We start from the raw sequence: 15,120 nt of genomic DNA, 5'->3' as shown, positions 1-15,120 counted from the left end.
TTTAAATACATTAATTCACGTGCCAAAAGCCTCAACTGAGGTTCTCAACTTAATAATTATCAGGGGGAAAAAAAGTGTTTTGCTTCTGCTCTCAGCCAATAACAGAGAGCTGGTGGAGTGGTTGGAGGGCGTGGTGTCAGTGTGGACCAATCAGATCAAGCAGGTGCTTACGGAAAGCGAGCAGATAAGAAAAGAGGCCGATGACGTGGGACCATCAGCTGAGTTAGAGCACTGGAAGAGACGCATGGTCACCTTTAATAGGTAGACACACGTTTCAATGCATTCTTCCTCTTTTTCCTGTTTACAGTCCATCTCTGACACTCACAGATTAATGCTGTTACACAGACCTCCTCTAACTGTGAACACACAGAGTACACATATACTGCATCATATAAACAGGTTTCTACCACATATCATATAAACACATAGATGTAGACTGAGGTCCTTAAAATGTCAAAATGACTGTTAAGACAATCTATATCTGTAAACACAATACTCCAAAATAAGAAAAAACACTGTGTATGTTTTCGTCTGTGTCAGCCTGATTGAGGAGGTGAAGCGTCCTCAGGTGAAAAGGACTCTGGGAGTTCTGCAGGTCACCAGATCCCGAACTCTACGATCCTGGAAAGAACTGGTCAGCTGAATTTAAAGTCATGTGAGGTTTAGTTTATCTCAGTTTATAACATGATTCTGTAGCTAACCTCATGATTGCTTGGTTTTGTAAGGACGGGGAGATCACTGTTGTTGCTAACGAGGCAAAGGACAATGTAAAGTATCTCCAGACTCTGGACAAGTTTTTGGGACCTCTGGGGAAATGCACTCCGGTAAGAAAAAAACAATAATGGCGTTTTGAAGATATAAAGTAAAAAAAAGTTAGCTCTTGTTAGACGCACGGATAAATCAAAATTGCACTGAAAGACAAATGAGTTGTCTGATATTTACATGAAAAAATGTCCAAAAGGACATTTAAAAACGGCCCAGAAGTTGAAGACCGACAAGGAAACTTTAGGAGCAGATTTTCTTAGCAAATCTGTTTTATATATTAAACAAATTGATACAATCATAAAAAAATAAAAAAATAAATAAACACTAAAGAGATTTGGACCATTAAAAGAAAAACATTGAATTGATGATGATACCCCCTCCAGACCACTATCCTGGAGCACATCCCCACCCTAATGACCAGCATCAGGATGATCCACACCGTGTCTCAGTACTACAACACCTCGGAGAGGATGACCTCTCTGCTCATCAAGGTCACCAACCAGATGATCAGCTCCTGCAGGAGCTACCTGTTGCAGGGTATGACTCACATCTGGGACCACAGCAGGTACAGAGGACCAGTACATCTGTTCAGACCTCAAGTCTGACAAATTGATTAGAGCTGACTAAGAAGTGTGTTTGCGTGTGTGTCAGGCCCGTGCTGATGCAGCGTATCTCAGACTGTTGCAAGCTGAATGAGGAGTACCAGAGAAGCTTCCACAGCATTAGAGACAAACTGAGAGAAAATCCTGAAAACAGACAGTTTGACTTCAGGTAAACCCAGAGCAACAACTCACACATAGTCAAACTGTTTGTCTGATGACTTTTAAATTTTTTTGATCATCAGTTTCATGCATAAAATATGTCTAAAAGGATCCAGTGGGCAAGAAATGTCCCTCAAAAAAGAAAAAAAAACATAGATGAAACTGAAGTGTTTGAACTTGTGCTATTTCATTGCTCTGTTCCTTTTTTCAGTGAGAACTACATCTTTGGGAAGTTTGACGCGTTTTGCAGACGTCTGGTGAAAATAGCTGAGATGGCGACCATGCTCGAGAGCCTGGCTGCTCTGAAAAACATGAAGGTCGGGCAGTTTATGAGCTCCATATTCAACCTTCTCACGGAGAAATGCCAATATAATCGGCGAAAAAGTCTAACCACGGATCTTTTAATGCAACATATTTTCAGTGTTTCCTTTTCTGTCATTTGAAAAGGTTAGGGTTATCGAAAACTCGTTTTTTACAGAGAATAATAAAAGATATTCATTTGACATTCCTCACTATAAACTGTATATATACTATGTATATATACTGTCACTATAATTGTGTTGTTTTTAAGCCAAGTTTAACTTGAAACTCATCTGGGCGGTTTGTTCCAGGTGGAGGACATTGAGAAGATTTATGTTCGCTATCAGACCGTCGTCTCAACAACAAAGTCCAAGACATACGACGTCCTGGACCCCCGCAGGCTGGAGGTAACGTTAGATTAAAAATATAACTTGATATAGAAAGTGCTAATAAAATTGAATGAATATCTGGCACCTGTTTGTAAATATCAGAAATAATTTTAAAGGTCTGACATGTTATTATGTTTTCAACTATTTTAGTACTTGTCTGCTTCAGTATTTTCAGGGCTGCTTTTTTTCGTCGATATATTTTTTTTTTTAACCAACTTAACAATTAACTGAGAAAAAGATTTTTTGGTTTAAAAATGTTGTGGTAGGATGTTTTATGTTAACTGACATAAAAGCATACACACTTCTTATTTGAGTAATTTTAAAGGTAAATGGCATTCCTCTCAGGGAATAAAATCCTCTGTGCGTGCTTACTCGCCTGTCAATGTGTGTGTGTCAGTTTGACAACGACTACGCAGACTTCCAGGTCCAGGTTCAGGGTTTGTTCCAGTCTCTTCAGTCTCTGCTGGACGTTTGGTTCCAACAGTCTCTCACTGTGAGTTCAGCACTGATTAGTGTAAGCGTAAACGTTGAGGTGAACATAGCAGCGTTCAGGCCTTTGACATAGTGACTGTTTGTGTTTCAGACAGAGCGGATGCTGCAGCTACTTGCAGTGTTCGAGTCCGGTCCAACAGCTGGTCTGGACCTGAAGAAGCACTACCTGCTGCTGCTGCAGCGCTACAGCAAAGAGTTGGAGCTGCTGAGAAAGACCTACCAGAGACAGAGGGAGAGCCCGCCTATTGGACGCAACCTGCCCCCGGTAAAAACACACATCCACCTTGACCTACAACCATTTTATCAACACTTTGAAAATCAGCCCTAAATTCTGCTGATCTTTCCTCGTCCATCTTTTCCCCTCTCGTTGCTGTTGTTCTTTGTTACGGTAGCTTGTGCTTGGCCTCACCAAAAAAAACCCCATCAGCTCACAGAAATCTTCTCCTCCCACACAACTTAAAAATATATCTCCAATCATCATTTCTACTATTACCAAGCTAATATTCTCTGCTCTGTTATCATCACTGTGCTAACGGTGATTTGACGAGGCAGATATTTAAAGTAGTATTTATTTCATATGACATTTTTACACCACTTATCTCACCCTGCATGTTAATGTCGATGTTTAAGATATCATGCAACGATTGTGGCCTAAAACAACTGCAAAACTGTATATGCACTCTCAACGCTTCTCTCTGTTGTTGCTGGATTATAAAAGTTTAATGGGCTTTTCTCTGTAATGTTCTTCAGCTGTGTTTTAACTAGCTCTGTGTGCTTAATAGTTACCTTAATTCGAGGAAAACAGGACAATAATGTGAAGGTTTTATGATGAAGCTGATGTTTTAAGTCCCACTCTGTCTTGATTCTGATTGGTAGGTCAGTGAGAAGTGACATCGCAGCAACTGTTTTCACTGTGGGCACAGTGAAAATTCGTAGCTGACGCTGAAAACGACTTCAACAATGAGTACATGAGTAATCATAGTCATCTCTCGTCTCCATACTTGTGTCCGTCTCAGGTGGCGGGCAGGATCCTGTGGTGTCGTCAAATTTTCAGGAAGATTGAAGCTCCTATGTTGATCTTGAAGAATAAGCTCGACATCCTCAAGGTAAAAACTTTGATTTATCAATCATATGAAACATCGATATTACTTATTAATATGACCTCATTGAGCCTGTTTGTTCCTTTGTCTGCCAGGGCCCGGACTTGACTAAAGTGATCCGGAACTACAACAAAATGGCGGTGGTGCTGCTGCAGTACGAGTTGCTGCACCTGCAGGGCTGGAGTCAGGCTGCAGAGGGCGCACCACACTGCCTGAGCGCCGCCCTGCTGGTCCGAAATGACAACAATCAGGTGCTGGGTCATGTAATGATAGTTCATTTGACTGTATTCAAAGGGTGTCCCCCAACATCGTACACAAATTAAGTCTGAAAAAATTACTATTATTTCATAAAATTAAATACATTGCAGTACAATGAAATGGGTATATAGAATAGTGAGATGCTATAGTAAAGCTGTAAAGACTAAATAGCATGAACAGTCACAATGGTCCCTTTATGTGCAGCTGTGTAGCTCTTTTAGTACCATCTGTCGTCAACATGTGGAGTTTGTAATCCTGCTAGCTATCTGTATGCTATGCTAGCTAGCTGAGGTCTCAGCCTGCAGTAACATTGACAGCTGGGAAGGACCCACAGCACACGAGTTGTTGTGTCAGACAACTGAGGGGACTACCTAACTATGAAATTTCCAGAGACATAGATGTTCGTTTCTGAGCCTCTCAATACTATTGGTTGTTTGACCTTCTGTCTGTATTCTCAGCAGTATTTTGTGAACCTCGACCCTGGAGTTCTGGAGATGCTGCATGAAGCCCGATGGATGACCAAGCTGGGAGTTCCTGTGCCAAAGGTTGTCCAGAAAATGATGTCAAGAGAAGAACATGTCAAAGCTCTGCACAGAAAGTGAGAATAATTCTTTCCTGTACGAAGAGGCAGGCATTCTGAGGAGTGGAAACCAACATTTAAATCAATCACACTAAGAGCACAAATTAAGGTCGCTTATCAACCAAATAAACTCCTTTCTGTTTGAAAGTCTGATTTTTCACTTCTCACTCTACTGTTTTTACAGTTTACTTGGATTAGACACTGCTCCAATTTATTTTACACATTGCTTAAATGTACTCGAATCAAGCTAGCTTTAACTACCTTGTTTTTTTAAGCTTAGATTTTTTACTTTTTTTTTACTACGTTAATGTTGTTTGATTTGATTGGATAACATCCTCGTTTGAACTTGACGTCTTTAAAACCATGTTTCTTTACTTTCTCTACTTAGTTGGACCGAGCTGGATCCAACCGCCTGGTCTGTCCTGCCTTCTTTTAAAACTCATATTGGATTGACTTGACTGTCTTTGTTGCTCATCCAGGCTGCTGGAGTTGCTCCAAGACTACAGCTCATTGGTCGCGAAGATACCGCCTTCACTCCTCCCTCTGATGCAGCCCTTCATTGGCCGGGTGGAGGCGTCTCTCTCCCCTGGACTCACCACACTCTCCTGGAGCGCTCTGAACACCGACCTATGTGAGCATGGTGCAATGAGTTCACATTTTGAAGGCTGCAGACAGAATATTTGCTGTTTTTTGCCTTTAATTGATATTAATGTTGCAAACCCTTTTAAAACAATAAAACAACCAATAAATTATATTTTGTAACCCCTGTTCACTCTGTGTGCTGGTCAGTCATGCAGGGTGTGTATGAGGCTCTGAAGGATCTGGATCAGGTGTCTAAAGCTGCAGCAGACCTGTTGGAGTGTCGTATTGGTCGGCTGCTTCAGTCCATGTCGTCCTGCTGTCTGCTGGTCCTGCCTGACTCGCCTGTCTCACCTGAAGACCTCCTGCTGCAGACAGACAGCTCAGTCCGAGCTGCTGCCGTCACCCTGAACTGGTGAAACAGATGGATCAAAATAATGCTACAGTTTAGATATAGATTCACAGCAAATACTTCATTGCACATTTTTATACAATAAAACAGTTGTTTAGAAAACCTGGATATCAAGCCAGTGTCTCTAGAAAATAAAGACTGAACACTGTATCACTCTGTCCTTCGCTCGTTGTTGATCAAAAAGGTTATTATTTGGTGTTGTTTGTGTGCGGATACAGGCAGAGTCAGCAGGTGGAGAGGTACATCTTTGAGCTGGTTGACGAGTTGAAGAGGAAAATGAAGACCACAGAGATAGTTAATCTGGAGGTAAAATAAAACAAACAAAAAAAATAGTACAAAACGAAGCCAGATTACTTTCCATCTCTCCCATCGATCTTCTCCTTCTGCTCAGGGATCTTTCCAGTGCCTCCATCCAGACTTGAAACAGAAGACTCGCTGTCAGTCGTGTCTTCCTTGTCGATTCTACAATCTGATTGGTCAGCTCTGTCATCGCAACACTGAAGCCCTCGTTGAAGGTCAGCTTTCGTCGTTTCATTTCCCAACATGACTTTTATCTCTCTTTTTTCATGGATTCTTTCCTGCCAGTATTTACTCCCTAAGCAGAAAAAAACCCCATCACAGTTAAGATGATGTCCTGATGGCCTGTCCACAGACCGACTGTGTCATGGGGTTTCCTCATGATCACGATTATTTACACAACCTACTATTCCTGTGATTTCAACCTTGTAAACCATTTCAGAACACTAAGAACAATTTTTACTATTTTGACTTACCATGTGAAGATCCAATGTACTCTCCCAGTCATAGTATTCAAACAAAAATGCATTGACAAGGGTCCCCATGATCCAAATTCAGAAAAAGATGTAATCCAAAAATATCCACTGATTGATTCAAATTAGCCAGTTAGCCAAATTTTTCATGATTTCATACTAGATTTCCTTTTTTTTTTTTTTTTTTTTTTTTTTGCACTGTTCCCAGCCTGTAATAGCCGTGAAGAGCCTGCGATGAAAGGAAGTGCCTGCTGCTGTTCTACCTGACCAATTAAACGTGACTGTGACTTAATTTAATTCAGAACAAGAGGATATGCTGCTTCGGTCAATCACTCACATCTCGATGTGATGGAAATAAAACACAATCAAGAACCATTTTCATTGTTGCCTTTTGATCTTCCTCGTACATCTGCCTACTGCAATCCAACATTCATTAATCCTTTAGTATATTCTTAGTCTTTAAAATGTGATAATTTCTCGTAGTAACAAGATCTTTTTACTAGGACGAATTTCTTCTTTCCCATATGAATGCAATACACTATTTAAACAAGTTATAGTCATTAATCTGACAGATCTGTATTGTCCACCACAAACCCCCTTTTCCTTTCAGCCACTAAATCCTGTCTGAATGCCCTGAGGAGGAGACTTCATGTCCACAGAGTCCAGCCCCCCTCCTTTTATGGCAGCCAATCAGCGCCCCCTCCTCTCTTCAGAGCCTCTATGCAGCTCGCCATCCCAAACATCGTCCTCAGACCCAGTCTAGACGACATCCAGGTGCCTTTGTAACGTCACTCTAAACTAAAATACACCGTCAGTCGGGATTTGTCATCTTAATCATGGATGGAGAAGTGATATGAATGGTTGTTTCTGTGTGTGTTTCAGAGCTCTGTGAACAGGCTGGTAAACATTGTGTTGTCTGTGACTAAAGACATCCCTCTGTGGACTTTTGCTCACCTGCAGTTCAAACAGCAGCAGGTACATTTGTCACTTGGCTCAGTGAAATGTAACACCTGACACCAGTCAGCCAATCACATGCCAATATTATTGTCTTTGCCAGGTGGAGCAGGCGGCGCTCCGGGATGCGGGAGATGACATCCCGTTGAAGCCGCCGGTGCTGAGGCCTCTGGACCGACAGCTGGTTGAACACAAAGACATCAACAAGTCAGCTGTCAATTCATTTGATTCCATGTTTTTAATTCAAATCTTGACTTTTATGTTTGAACAGGAAGACAGAGGAAATGTCAGACTTTTCCCCTTAATCTTAGTCTTAGGTTGAATTTGAACCCGGGTTGCTCATCGGGGGACTCCAGCCTTCCTACATGCGACAAATTCACTTCCCATTCACTTAGGTTATTGTTGCTCCTCTCATGGTTTGTTCATTTTAACAACAGTGATTGATTGAGAGATAGCAGACTGATGATATGTGTTGATGGCCAATCAGAGTCACGTATTCAATATGTGGGTTAGGTGTTTATCAGTTTGAAAAGCCCTATTGATGTTGTCTGTATCAGGACTCATGGAATACTTGTTCTGAGCTTTTATAGACTGTGTCCTTCATGTCGTCGTGTTGAGCAGATCTATGATGCAGCTCGGCTCCATCGTGTCGACTCTGAGAGCTGAGGCTGCAGACACTCTGACTGAGCTCTCCCACTTCTCTGCTTTGTGGAACCAGGTCAGTGTGTGTGTGTGTGTGTGTGTGTGTGTGTGTGTGTGTGTGTGTGTGTGTGTGTGTGTGTGTGTGTGTGTGTGTGTGTGTGTGATGTTGCTGTTGTTAGGCTAACAGCTGTGTGTGTTTAGGACCCAGAGGAGCAGGTTCAGGCCTTCCTTCAGAGCGATCCCTCACTCACAGAGTTCAACTCTCAGATCTCCTTCTACTCCGTAAGTCCACTTCCTGTTTGGTCACATGATCTCTTCATACATGTCACAGTTTGACTGAGGGGAAAACATCTGAACGTATTAGTCTATAATAAATTGTTGTTACTTGTTGGTTTATTTATTAAAATATACAGTTTACTAATGAGTTCACGATCTCAATCTGTAGTTTAAAATCTTCTTTAATACAACACGATATTCATTCAGTCCGTTATGATGCCATTTAGTGTTGAAGAGAGCTGTCAACTATCAGCCATCTCTATAGAGAGACACTGTTAATGATGACTCACTGGTCTTAATAATAACAACAATGCATTTTATTTATCTTCTCTCATTTATTTCTTACAGAATGCGTTACTCAAAACATTCAAAGCTTGCGTTGAAATTGCTAATTTTCTGTGCACTTCTCACCCACAATGCCCTGCAGAAGCTGGAGGTGCAGATCTCAGAGCTCCCGGCGTTTTTCACGGTGGGTCCAGTTCACTTCGACACAGAGCAGCTGAAACTGTCGCTCACTCAGGAGTGTCGGCTGTGGAAACGAGCCTTCGGCAACGCACTCAACCGCAGGGCGTCCGCCAACATGGAGGATGTCTTCTCATTCGTCGACACGCTGACCAAGAGGCTTCAGCGTCCAATCACTGACCTGGAGGATGTGCGAGGAGCCATGGCAGCGCTCAGAGAGGTCAGCTGGCCTCTTATAGACATCTGACATCGAAGCTATCATAAATGATCCTGTTTGTTTCTTTCATGCTTTTAGATGCATCCATGAATCTCCCTCTCTTCAGTCATTCAGTCCTTTTACTCCGGTCAGGTTACATTCGTTCTTCTCTCACTCTCTCACCTCTCTGTGTGCTTCCTGTTTGAGGTTCGGGAGGCAGAGGTTCGAATAGACGCCACCATCGGTCCGGTGGAGGAATCCTTCGCTCTGCTCAACAAACACGAGCTGCTCTTCAGCGACGGGAACTCGGAGCGCGTGGACGTCCTGACGTACGCTTGGAAGAACCTCAACAGCCTGGTGAGACAGAAAGCATGCTCATGTTATCTCTTTCAATTTTAGGTGTTATACACGCCTTTTCTCACACACCTCATCTTCTGGGATCACAGAGACTTTTTCACAATCAGACTAATTTATGTTGGCTGGTAAAACCCTCTGCTCCAAATTATTAAGGTTATGCAGGTTATCCAACCTTTCAAACCCATCACCATGACAACTGTATTTAATCGAGGACTTCTAGGAGCAATGTGTGAGATTTAAGATGCAATTGCTGCCGACATTGGAATTATTTTGCTGGTGCAGAGAGTAAACTCTGTCCTCAATTAGAGATCAAAAGCAGAGCTTCTGCCATCCAGTAGAAGTGTGAGTGTGTTGTGCTCCCAGGTGGATCAGAACCAGAACACCCTCATGAGGATGCAGCCCAGCATGAAGGCAGACCTGCTGTCCGCGGTGCAGAGCTTCCAGATTCACGTCCAGAGCTTCTGCGGCGAGTACAACCACAGGTACACCCTGTCAGGGACAGATGCGTCATATTCTGTATGATAACAGGTAAAACAGTCAGACCTGTGTGTGTGCAGGGGTCCGGGGATGGAGGGCGTGGCTCCCGCTGAAGCCAGCGAGCGGCTCCAGAGCTTCCAGGCTGAATTTGATCAGCTGTGGAGGAAGTACACCACCTACAGCGGAGGAGAGGAGCTGTTTGGACTGCCAGTTAACGGTACAACCATCTATAGACTTTAGAAATAATGGACATATCATGTGGTGGACACGCTTTTGTTATAACATCAAATTACTTACCTAACTTAAATGTATGACAAACACTGAACTGGCTGATAAGCTGGGAAAAATGTAAATATATCACACCTCCTCCTCATCATCCTCCCTGCAGAGTACCCTGAGCTGCAGAGAATCAGGAGGGAACTGTCTCTGCTGTCCAAACTTTACTCTCTGTATAACTCCGTCATCGACAGCGTGACTGGATACTATGACATCCTGTGGGCGGAGCTAAACATCGAGAAGATCAACACGGAGCTGCAGGACTTCCAGAACAGGTAGATACAAAAACTGATTATGATTACTATTATTTTCAAAACGGTACGGTGTGACCTTTATATGGATAAATTGTTGCACACAAATAAAGTGTGACTGATTGGTTAATAGATGGACTGACTGACTCACTGGGTTGTCGTACGTTTTTCAGGATCCGTAAGCTTCCAAAGGCGTTGAAGGACTGGCCGGCTTTCAGAGATCTAAAGAAAACCATCGATGACTTCACAGAGAGCTGCCCGCTGCTCTACATGATGGCCAACAAGGTGAGAACTCTTTCAACATATTCCCACAGTGCAGCTGGGTCAGTAAGGGAGGACTAAAGCTGTCAATATTAGAGGATCAATCACATTCAACTGATAATATCCTTAATCAAATCCCAAGCTGACATTGCTGTATCATATGATGTCAGATTCTAGACACTTTCACAGCTTGGTTCACAGGGGTTTGACATTATTAAAACATCACCCTGAGTTTGACATCAGAAGAACATCACTCTGTGTGATAATGCAGATAATGGAGATCTGATAGTTTGAGTTTAATGTCTTTTTCCTGTATTTTCTGGACTAATAGAAACACCGGACAATATCTGTCACTCCCATGAACATTTAGTGATTTAATCGTTTGTGTTTCAGGCCATGCTGCCTCGACACTGGACTCGCCTCGGTGAGTTGACTGGTCACAGTTTTCAGGTGGAGTCAGAGAGTTTGGCCCTCAGAAACATCATGGAGGCCCCGCTGCTCAAGCACAAAGAGGACGTTGAGGTATCACAGAAAAATCTGCGAAAAACGTTCAAAGATTGGAAAAGATTAGAATCTGTCTGAAGGGACTTGATGAAGAGTCAAGAGGCTTTGTTAAAAATCAAGAATCATTTTAGAAGTTTCGATGTAGGTCTGTGACTCTGAAACACTAAAACCTTCCAGAATAACCCAGAGAAAAGTGCTTTAAGAACTTAAATCCTTCAAACTTCACAATGAATAGACAAAAGTATAGTTTTATAAAGTTTCTGTGCATCAGGACGTTTGTATCAGCGCGGTGAAGGAGCGGGACATCGAGGCCAAGTTGAAGGACGTGGTTGCCGAGTGGAGCAGCCACGCGCTCGCCTTCGCCCCCTTCAGGACCAGAGGAGAACTGCTGCTGAAAGGAGCCGACACGGCCGAGAAAATGACCATGATGGAGGACAGTCTGATGGTGTTGGCGTCACTGCTGAGCAACAGGTGAAGAGACGAGGGGGGGATGCAAAGAAAGGAAAGAGAAAACGTAAATACACTAGATACTGTAAACGAACCGAACCGCTAAGTAGAAACGGGGCTTAAGAAGAACTTCTTCCTCCTGCAGATACAACGCTCCATTCAAGCCGTCCATCCAGCTGTGGGTCCAGAAACTCTCCAACACCTCCGAGATCATCGAGAAGTGGCTGTCCGTGCAAAACCTCTGGATCTACCTGGAGGCAGTGTTTGTGGGCGGAGACATCGCTAAGCAGCTTCCTCAGGTCACAATAAAACTCTTCTGTACAGAGGTTGAGCTTTTCAGCAGCATGTCATCTCTGACTGATTACTTTGCCTTTGACTCATCCAGGAGGCCAAGCGTTTCCAGAACATTGACAAGTCGTGGCAGAGGATCATGCAGCGAGCTCACGAACTCCCTAATATGGTGCAGTGCTGTGTGGGGGACGAAACACTGAGCCAGGTGCTGCCGACATGCCTCTGAGCATCACAACACTCTGTCTCGATTGTTAGTCTGGCAACATAACCAATTAAAAATTTCTAGATAGAGCTTTAAGTACCAGAGATGATTTCTTTTAACCAAAAAAAAGCTCTTACCCAAGTTATTTAAACGGGTCATTTTAATCTTCCAATAATCGAAGAGTTGCTGGTTTACTGCTGGTCTAATCCATGTGTCTGTGTTAGAAATATAGGTATGCATTATTAATGCTCGATTCACTCCTCCAGTTGCTACCTCACCTCCTCGAGCAGTTGGAGCACTGTCAGAAGTCTCTGTCTGGTTACCTGGAGAAGAAACGATTGGTGTTTCCTCGTTTTTTCTTTGTGTCTGATCCCGCCCTGCTGGAGATCCTAGGACAGGCCTCTGACTCGCACACGATACAGGTTACACACTGGTCATTTACAGTCAACACTCTGGTGACATTAGGGTGTTTTTATATATTGTTGTTGATTGACTTTTTGTACTTCTCAGGCTCATCTGCTCAGTCTGTTTGACAACGTCAACAGAGTGGTTTTCAACGAGAAAGTCTACGACCAGATCGTCAGCTTTCAGTCTCAAGAGGGAGAAACTGTGGACCTGAGCCAACCTGTCCAGGCTCAGGTACACACTGCAGCTGGATTTAAAGTACTATCCTTATGGGGACTCTTTAATTGACTTCTCAATGTTTAAAAAACATATGACTGGAACATTTCCAGCGAAGAGGAAGTGTAACATTGATTACTTTGCCAGACTGCCAGGTAATGGATCTTTCTTTTCTAGAAAACCTAACCTAATCTAATCTATAAACTCAAATCTAAACTGCAGGGATCTGTGTCTGCACCTCTGATAACACCTTTCAAATAAACAGTAAATCAACAGGAAACCACCTGGCTTAAAATGAAGCCTGTAAAACTGCAGGTCCTCCAGTTTTGGGAGGAATATTTGTTCATTTGAAGTTACGTGCAGTAAATTAGAGATCTGGTTCCACAAATGAAGTTTTGTCCCAATACTTTTTCTTCCCCTTAAAATGCCTGAAACGTGCATCATGAGTGAGATCTTTGACTCTTGAAGCTTGCAGTGGTTTAGCTGTAGGTAACTGTAGGACTTGTCCGTCTAGGGGAACGTGGAGGAGTGGCTGGGACAGTTGCTTCTCGGGGTGAGGCAGACGCTTCATGCTATCATTCGTCAGGCCCACCTGGCCATCAGCGACCCGGCTCTGAAGCTGCTGGACTTCCAGTTTGCGTATCCAGCTCAGGTCGGCCTGCTGGGAATCCAGATGATCTGGACCAAAGACGCAGAGGATGCACTCGTCCTCAGCAAGTCCGATAAGAAGGTGCAGCTCTCTCTCTCGTTCTGCATCTCCCTCTCTCCCAATCTGTTGTGACCATCCAGTCAGATTTCTGTATTTATGTCAAGTGTCCCATGAAATTTTTTTTTAGGATTGGATGATGTATAAAGAAAAATTGTTTTGTGGATTTTTAAAAATACGAGCAAGAGGTAAGACATGTCAAACAGATTCTCTCCTCTCCTCTCTTGTATCGGATTGGTTAACAGATCATGCAAACAACCAATCAGAAGTTCCTGGATATCCTCAACGAGCTGATCGACATGACGACAAGGGAGCTGAGCAAGAACGAGAGGACCAAATACGAGACGCTCATCACCATCCACGTCCACCAGAGGGACATCTTTGACGAGCTGGTGGGAGGACAGAGGGCGGGGCTAGAAACACAGCTGGATGTTGATGACGGCGGTTTTCATGATGCTCTGTCATCTCGCTCAGGTGAGGCTGAACGTGCGAACCCCAGCGGACTTTGAGTGGCAGAAACAGTCCAGGTTTTACTTCTTGGAGGACATGGACAGGTGTGTCATCCAAATCACAGATGTCGAGTTCAGCTACTGCAACGAATACCTCGGCTGCACGGACAGACTGGTCATCACCCCGCTGACTGACAGGTATACACACACACACACACATACACACACACACACACACACACACACACACACAAGCACGCAGACCTGAAACATCACGTTGTCAGGTAAAACCAAGATGCAGCCCGTATCACACAGAAGGAACCGGAAAGGTTAACACTCCTTTAAACATCTGTCCAGGTGTTACATCACTCTGTCTCAGGCTCTGGGTATGAGTATGGGCGGAGCTCCGGCCGGTCCAGCAGGAACAGGTAACACAGAACGGATGAAAACTATTCTCGTCTTAACTTCGCTGCATGTTGTATAAATACTTGTGTTTTTCAGGAAAGACAGAGACCACTAAAGACATGGGCCGCTGTCTGGGGAAATATGTGGTTGTTTTTAACTGTTCCGACCAGATGGACTACAGAGGACTGGGACGCATATACAAAGGTGTGAGAGTGCGTATGTGTGTGTTTCTCCCAAGGCTGCAGCCCTTATATTCTCTTAGGTGATATAGGAAATGCCTCGCCCACTTCTATGTAGGTTGTCCATGTGAGATCTTCAGAGATGAGCACCCCTGGGTATTTGAAAGTCCACACACCCTCTCTACCAGCGTACATACTCACATCTACAGCTTCTGTCTTTACAGAGACTATATGTAGAGTATGTACAGCGGTGAGTAACTTCCTGAAGCAGCAGCCACGTCCAGTGTCTCTGCTGCTTCAGGAGAAGATCCAAGAACAGACAGATGGAACCTTTACTCCCTCACACAAACATCACACAGACCTGGACCAAAACCCTTCTTACTCTTCTAATCAGTTATTTTTTTTGTGAGCTGAACAGCATGATCTTATTGCCATGAAGTGCAAAAATGAAGTGCAGGTATTTGTTGTGTGTCTGCAGGTCTGGCGCAGGCCGGAGCCTGGGGCTGCTTCGATGAGTTTAACCGCATTGAACTGCCGGTTCTGTCCGTCGCCGCCCAGCAGATCTACATCGTCCTGCAGTGTAAGAAGAACAAGAAGAAGCAGTTTGTGTTCACAGATGGAGACGTGGTCGATATGGACCCGGAGTTTGGCATCTTCCTCACCATGGTAACTGAGCCCCAGATAAATCAGATTTAGATATTATTTATATAGAAAAGATTACACTTACTTATCCCACCTTTGAGAACAATCACCATGAC

The 15,120-nt window shown here is 43.6% G+C and overlaps 1 protein-coding gene across 1 annotated transcript in view; it reads left to right on the top strand.

The window, feature by feature from the left end:
- Nucleotides 1-15,120, top strand: part of dnah5l (dynein, axonemal, heavy chain 5 like) — a 44,001-nt gene that overhangs the window by 5,486 nt on the left and 23,395 nt on the right. The window contains exons 10-48 of the mRNA XM_079360874.1: nt 96-261; nt 541-634; nt 726-824; nt 1,149-1,330; nt 1,417-1,536; nt 1,738-1,843; nt 2,138-2,233; nt 2,613-2,708; nt 2,799-2,972; nt 3,724-3,813; nt 3,903-4,058; nt 4,524-4,663; nt 5,125-5,276; nt 5,435-5,639; nt 5,855-5,942; nt 6,028-6,151; nt 7,017-7,180; nt 7,289-7,381; nt 7,464-7,567; nt 7,982-8,078; nt 8,204-8,284; nt 8,706-8,960; nt 9,144-9,293; nt 9,657-9,775; nt 9,851-9,987; nt 10,159-10,321; nt 10,471-10,582; nt 10,952-11,080; nt 11,334-11,533; nt 11,655-11,808; nt 11,895-12,005; nt 12,269-12,424; nt 12,513-12,641; nt 13,138-13,353; nt 13,575-13,721; nt 13,804-13,976; nt 14,136-14,206; nt 14,280-14,387; nt 14,841-15,028. Of these exons, the coding sequence (XP_079217000.1) occupies nt 96-261; nt 541-634; nt 726-824; nt 1,149-1,330; nt 1,417-1,536; nt 1,738-1,843; nt 2,138-2,233; nt 2,613-2,708; nt 2,799-2,972; nt 3,724-3,813; nt 3,903-4,058; nt 4,524-4,663; nt 5,125-5,276; nt 5,435-5,639; nt 5,855-5,942; nt 6,028-6,151; nt 7,017-7,180; nt 7,289-7,381; nt 7,464-7,567; nt 7,982-8,078; nt 8,204-8,284; nt 8,706-8,960; nt 9,144-9,293; nt 9,657-9,775; nt 9,851-9,987; nt 10,159-10,321; nt 10,471-10,582; nt 10,952-11,080; nt 11,334-11,533; nt 11,655-11,808; nt 11,895-12,005; nt 12,269-12,424; nt 12,513-12,641; nt 13,138-13,353; nt 13,575-13,721; nt 13,804-13,976; nt 14,136-14,206; nt 14,280-14,387; nt 14,841-15,028 (5,345 nt within the window). The remainder of the gene's footprint in view (nt 1-95; nt 262-540; nt 635-725; nt 825-1,148; nt 1,331-1,416; nt 1,537-1,737; nt 1,844-2,137; nt 2,234-2,612; nt 2,709-2,798; nt 2,973-3,723; nt 3,814-3,902; nt 4,059-4,523; nt 4,664-5,124; nt 5,277-5,434; nt 5,640-5,854; nt 5,943-6,027; nt 6,152-7,016; nt 7,181-7,288; nt 7,382-7,463; nt 7,568-7,981; nt 8,079-8,203; nt 8,285-8,705; nt 8,961-9,143; nt 9,294-9,656; nt 9,776-9,850; nt 9,988-10,158; nt 10,322-10,470; nt 10,583-10,951; nt 11,081-11,333; nt 11,534-11,654; nt 11,809-11,894; nt 12,006-12,268; nt 12,425-12,512; nt 12,642-13,137; nt 13,354-13,574; nt 13,722-13,803; nt 13,977-14,135; nt 14,207-14,279; nt 14,388-14,840; nt 15,029-15,120) is intronic.

The sequence above is a fragment of the Symphodus melops genome, assembly GCF_947650265.1.
Source record: "Symphodus melops genome assembly, chromosome: 14".
Lineage (NCBI taxonomy): Eukaryota > Metazoa > Chordata > Actinopteri > Labriformes > Labridae > Symphodus > Symphodus melops.
This window is presented reverse-complemented; position numbering and strand designations above follow the sequence as displayed.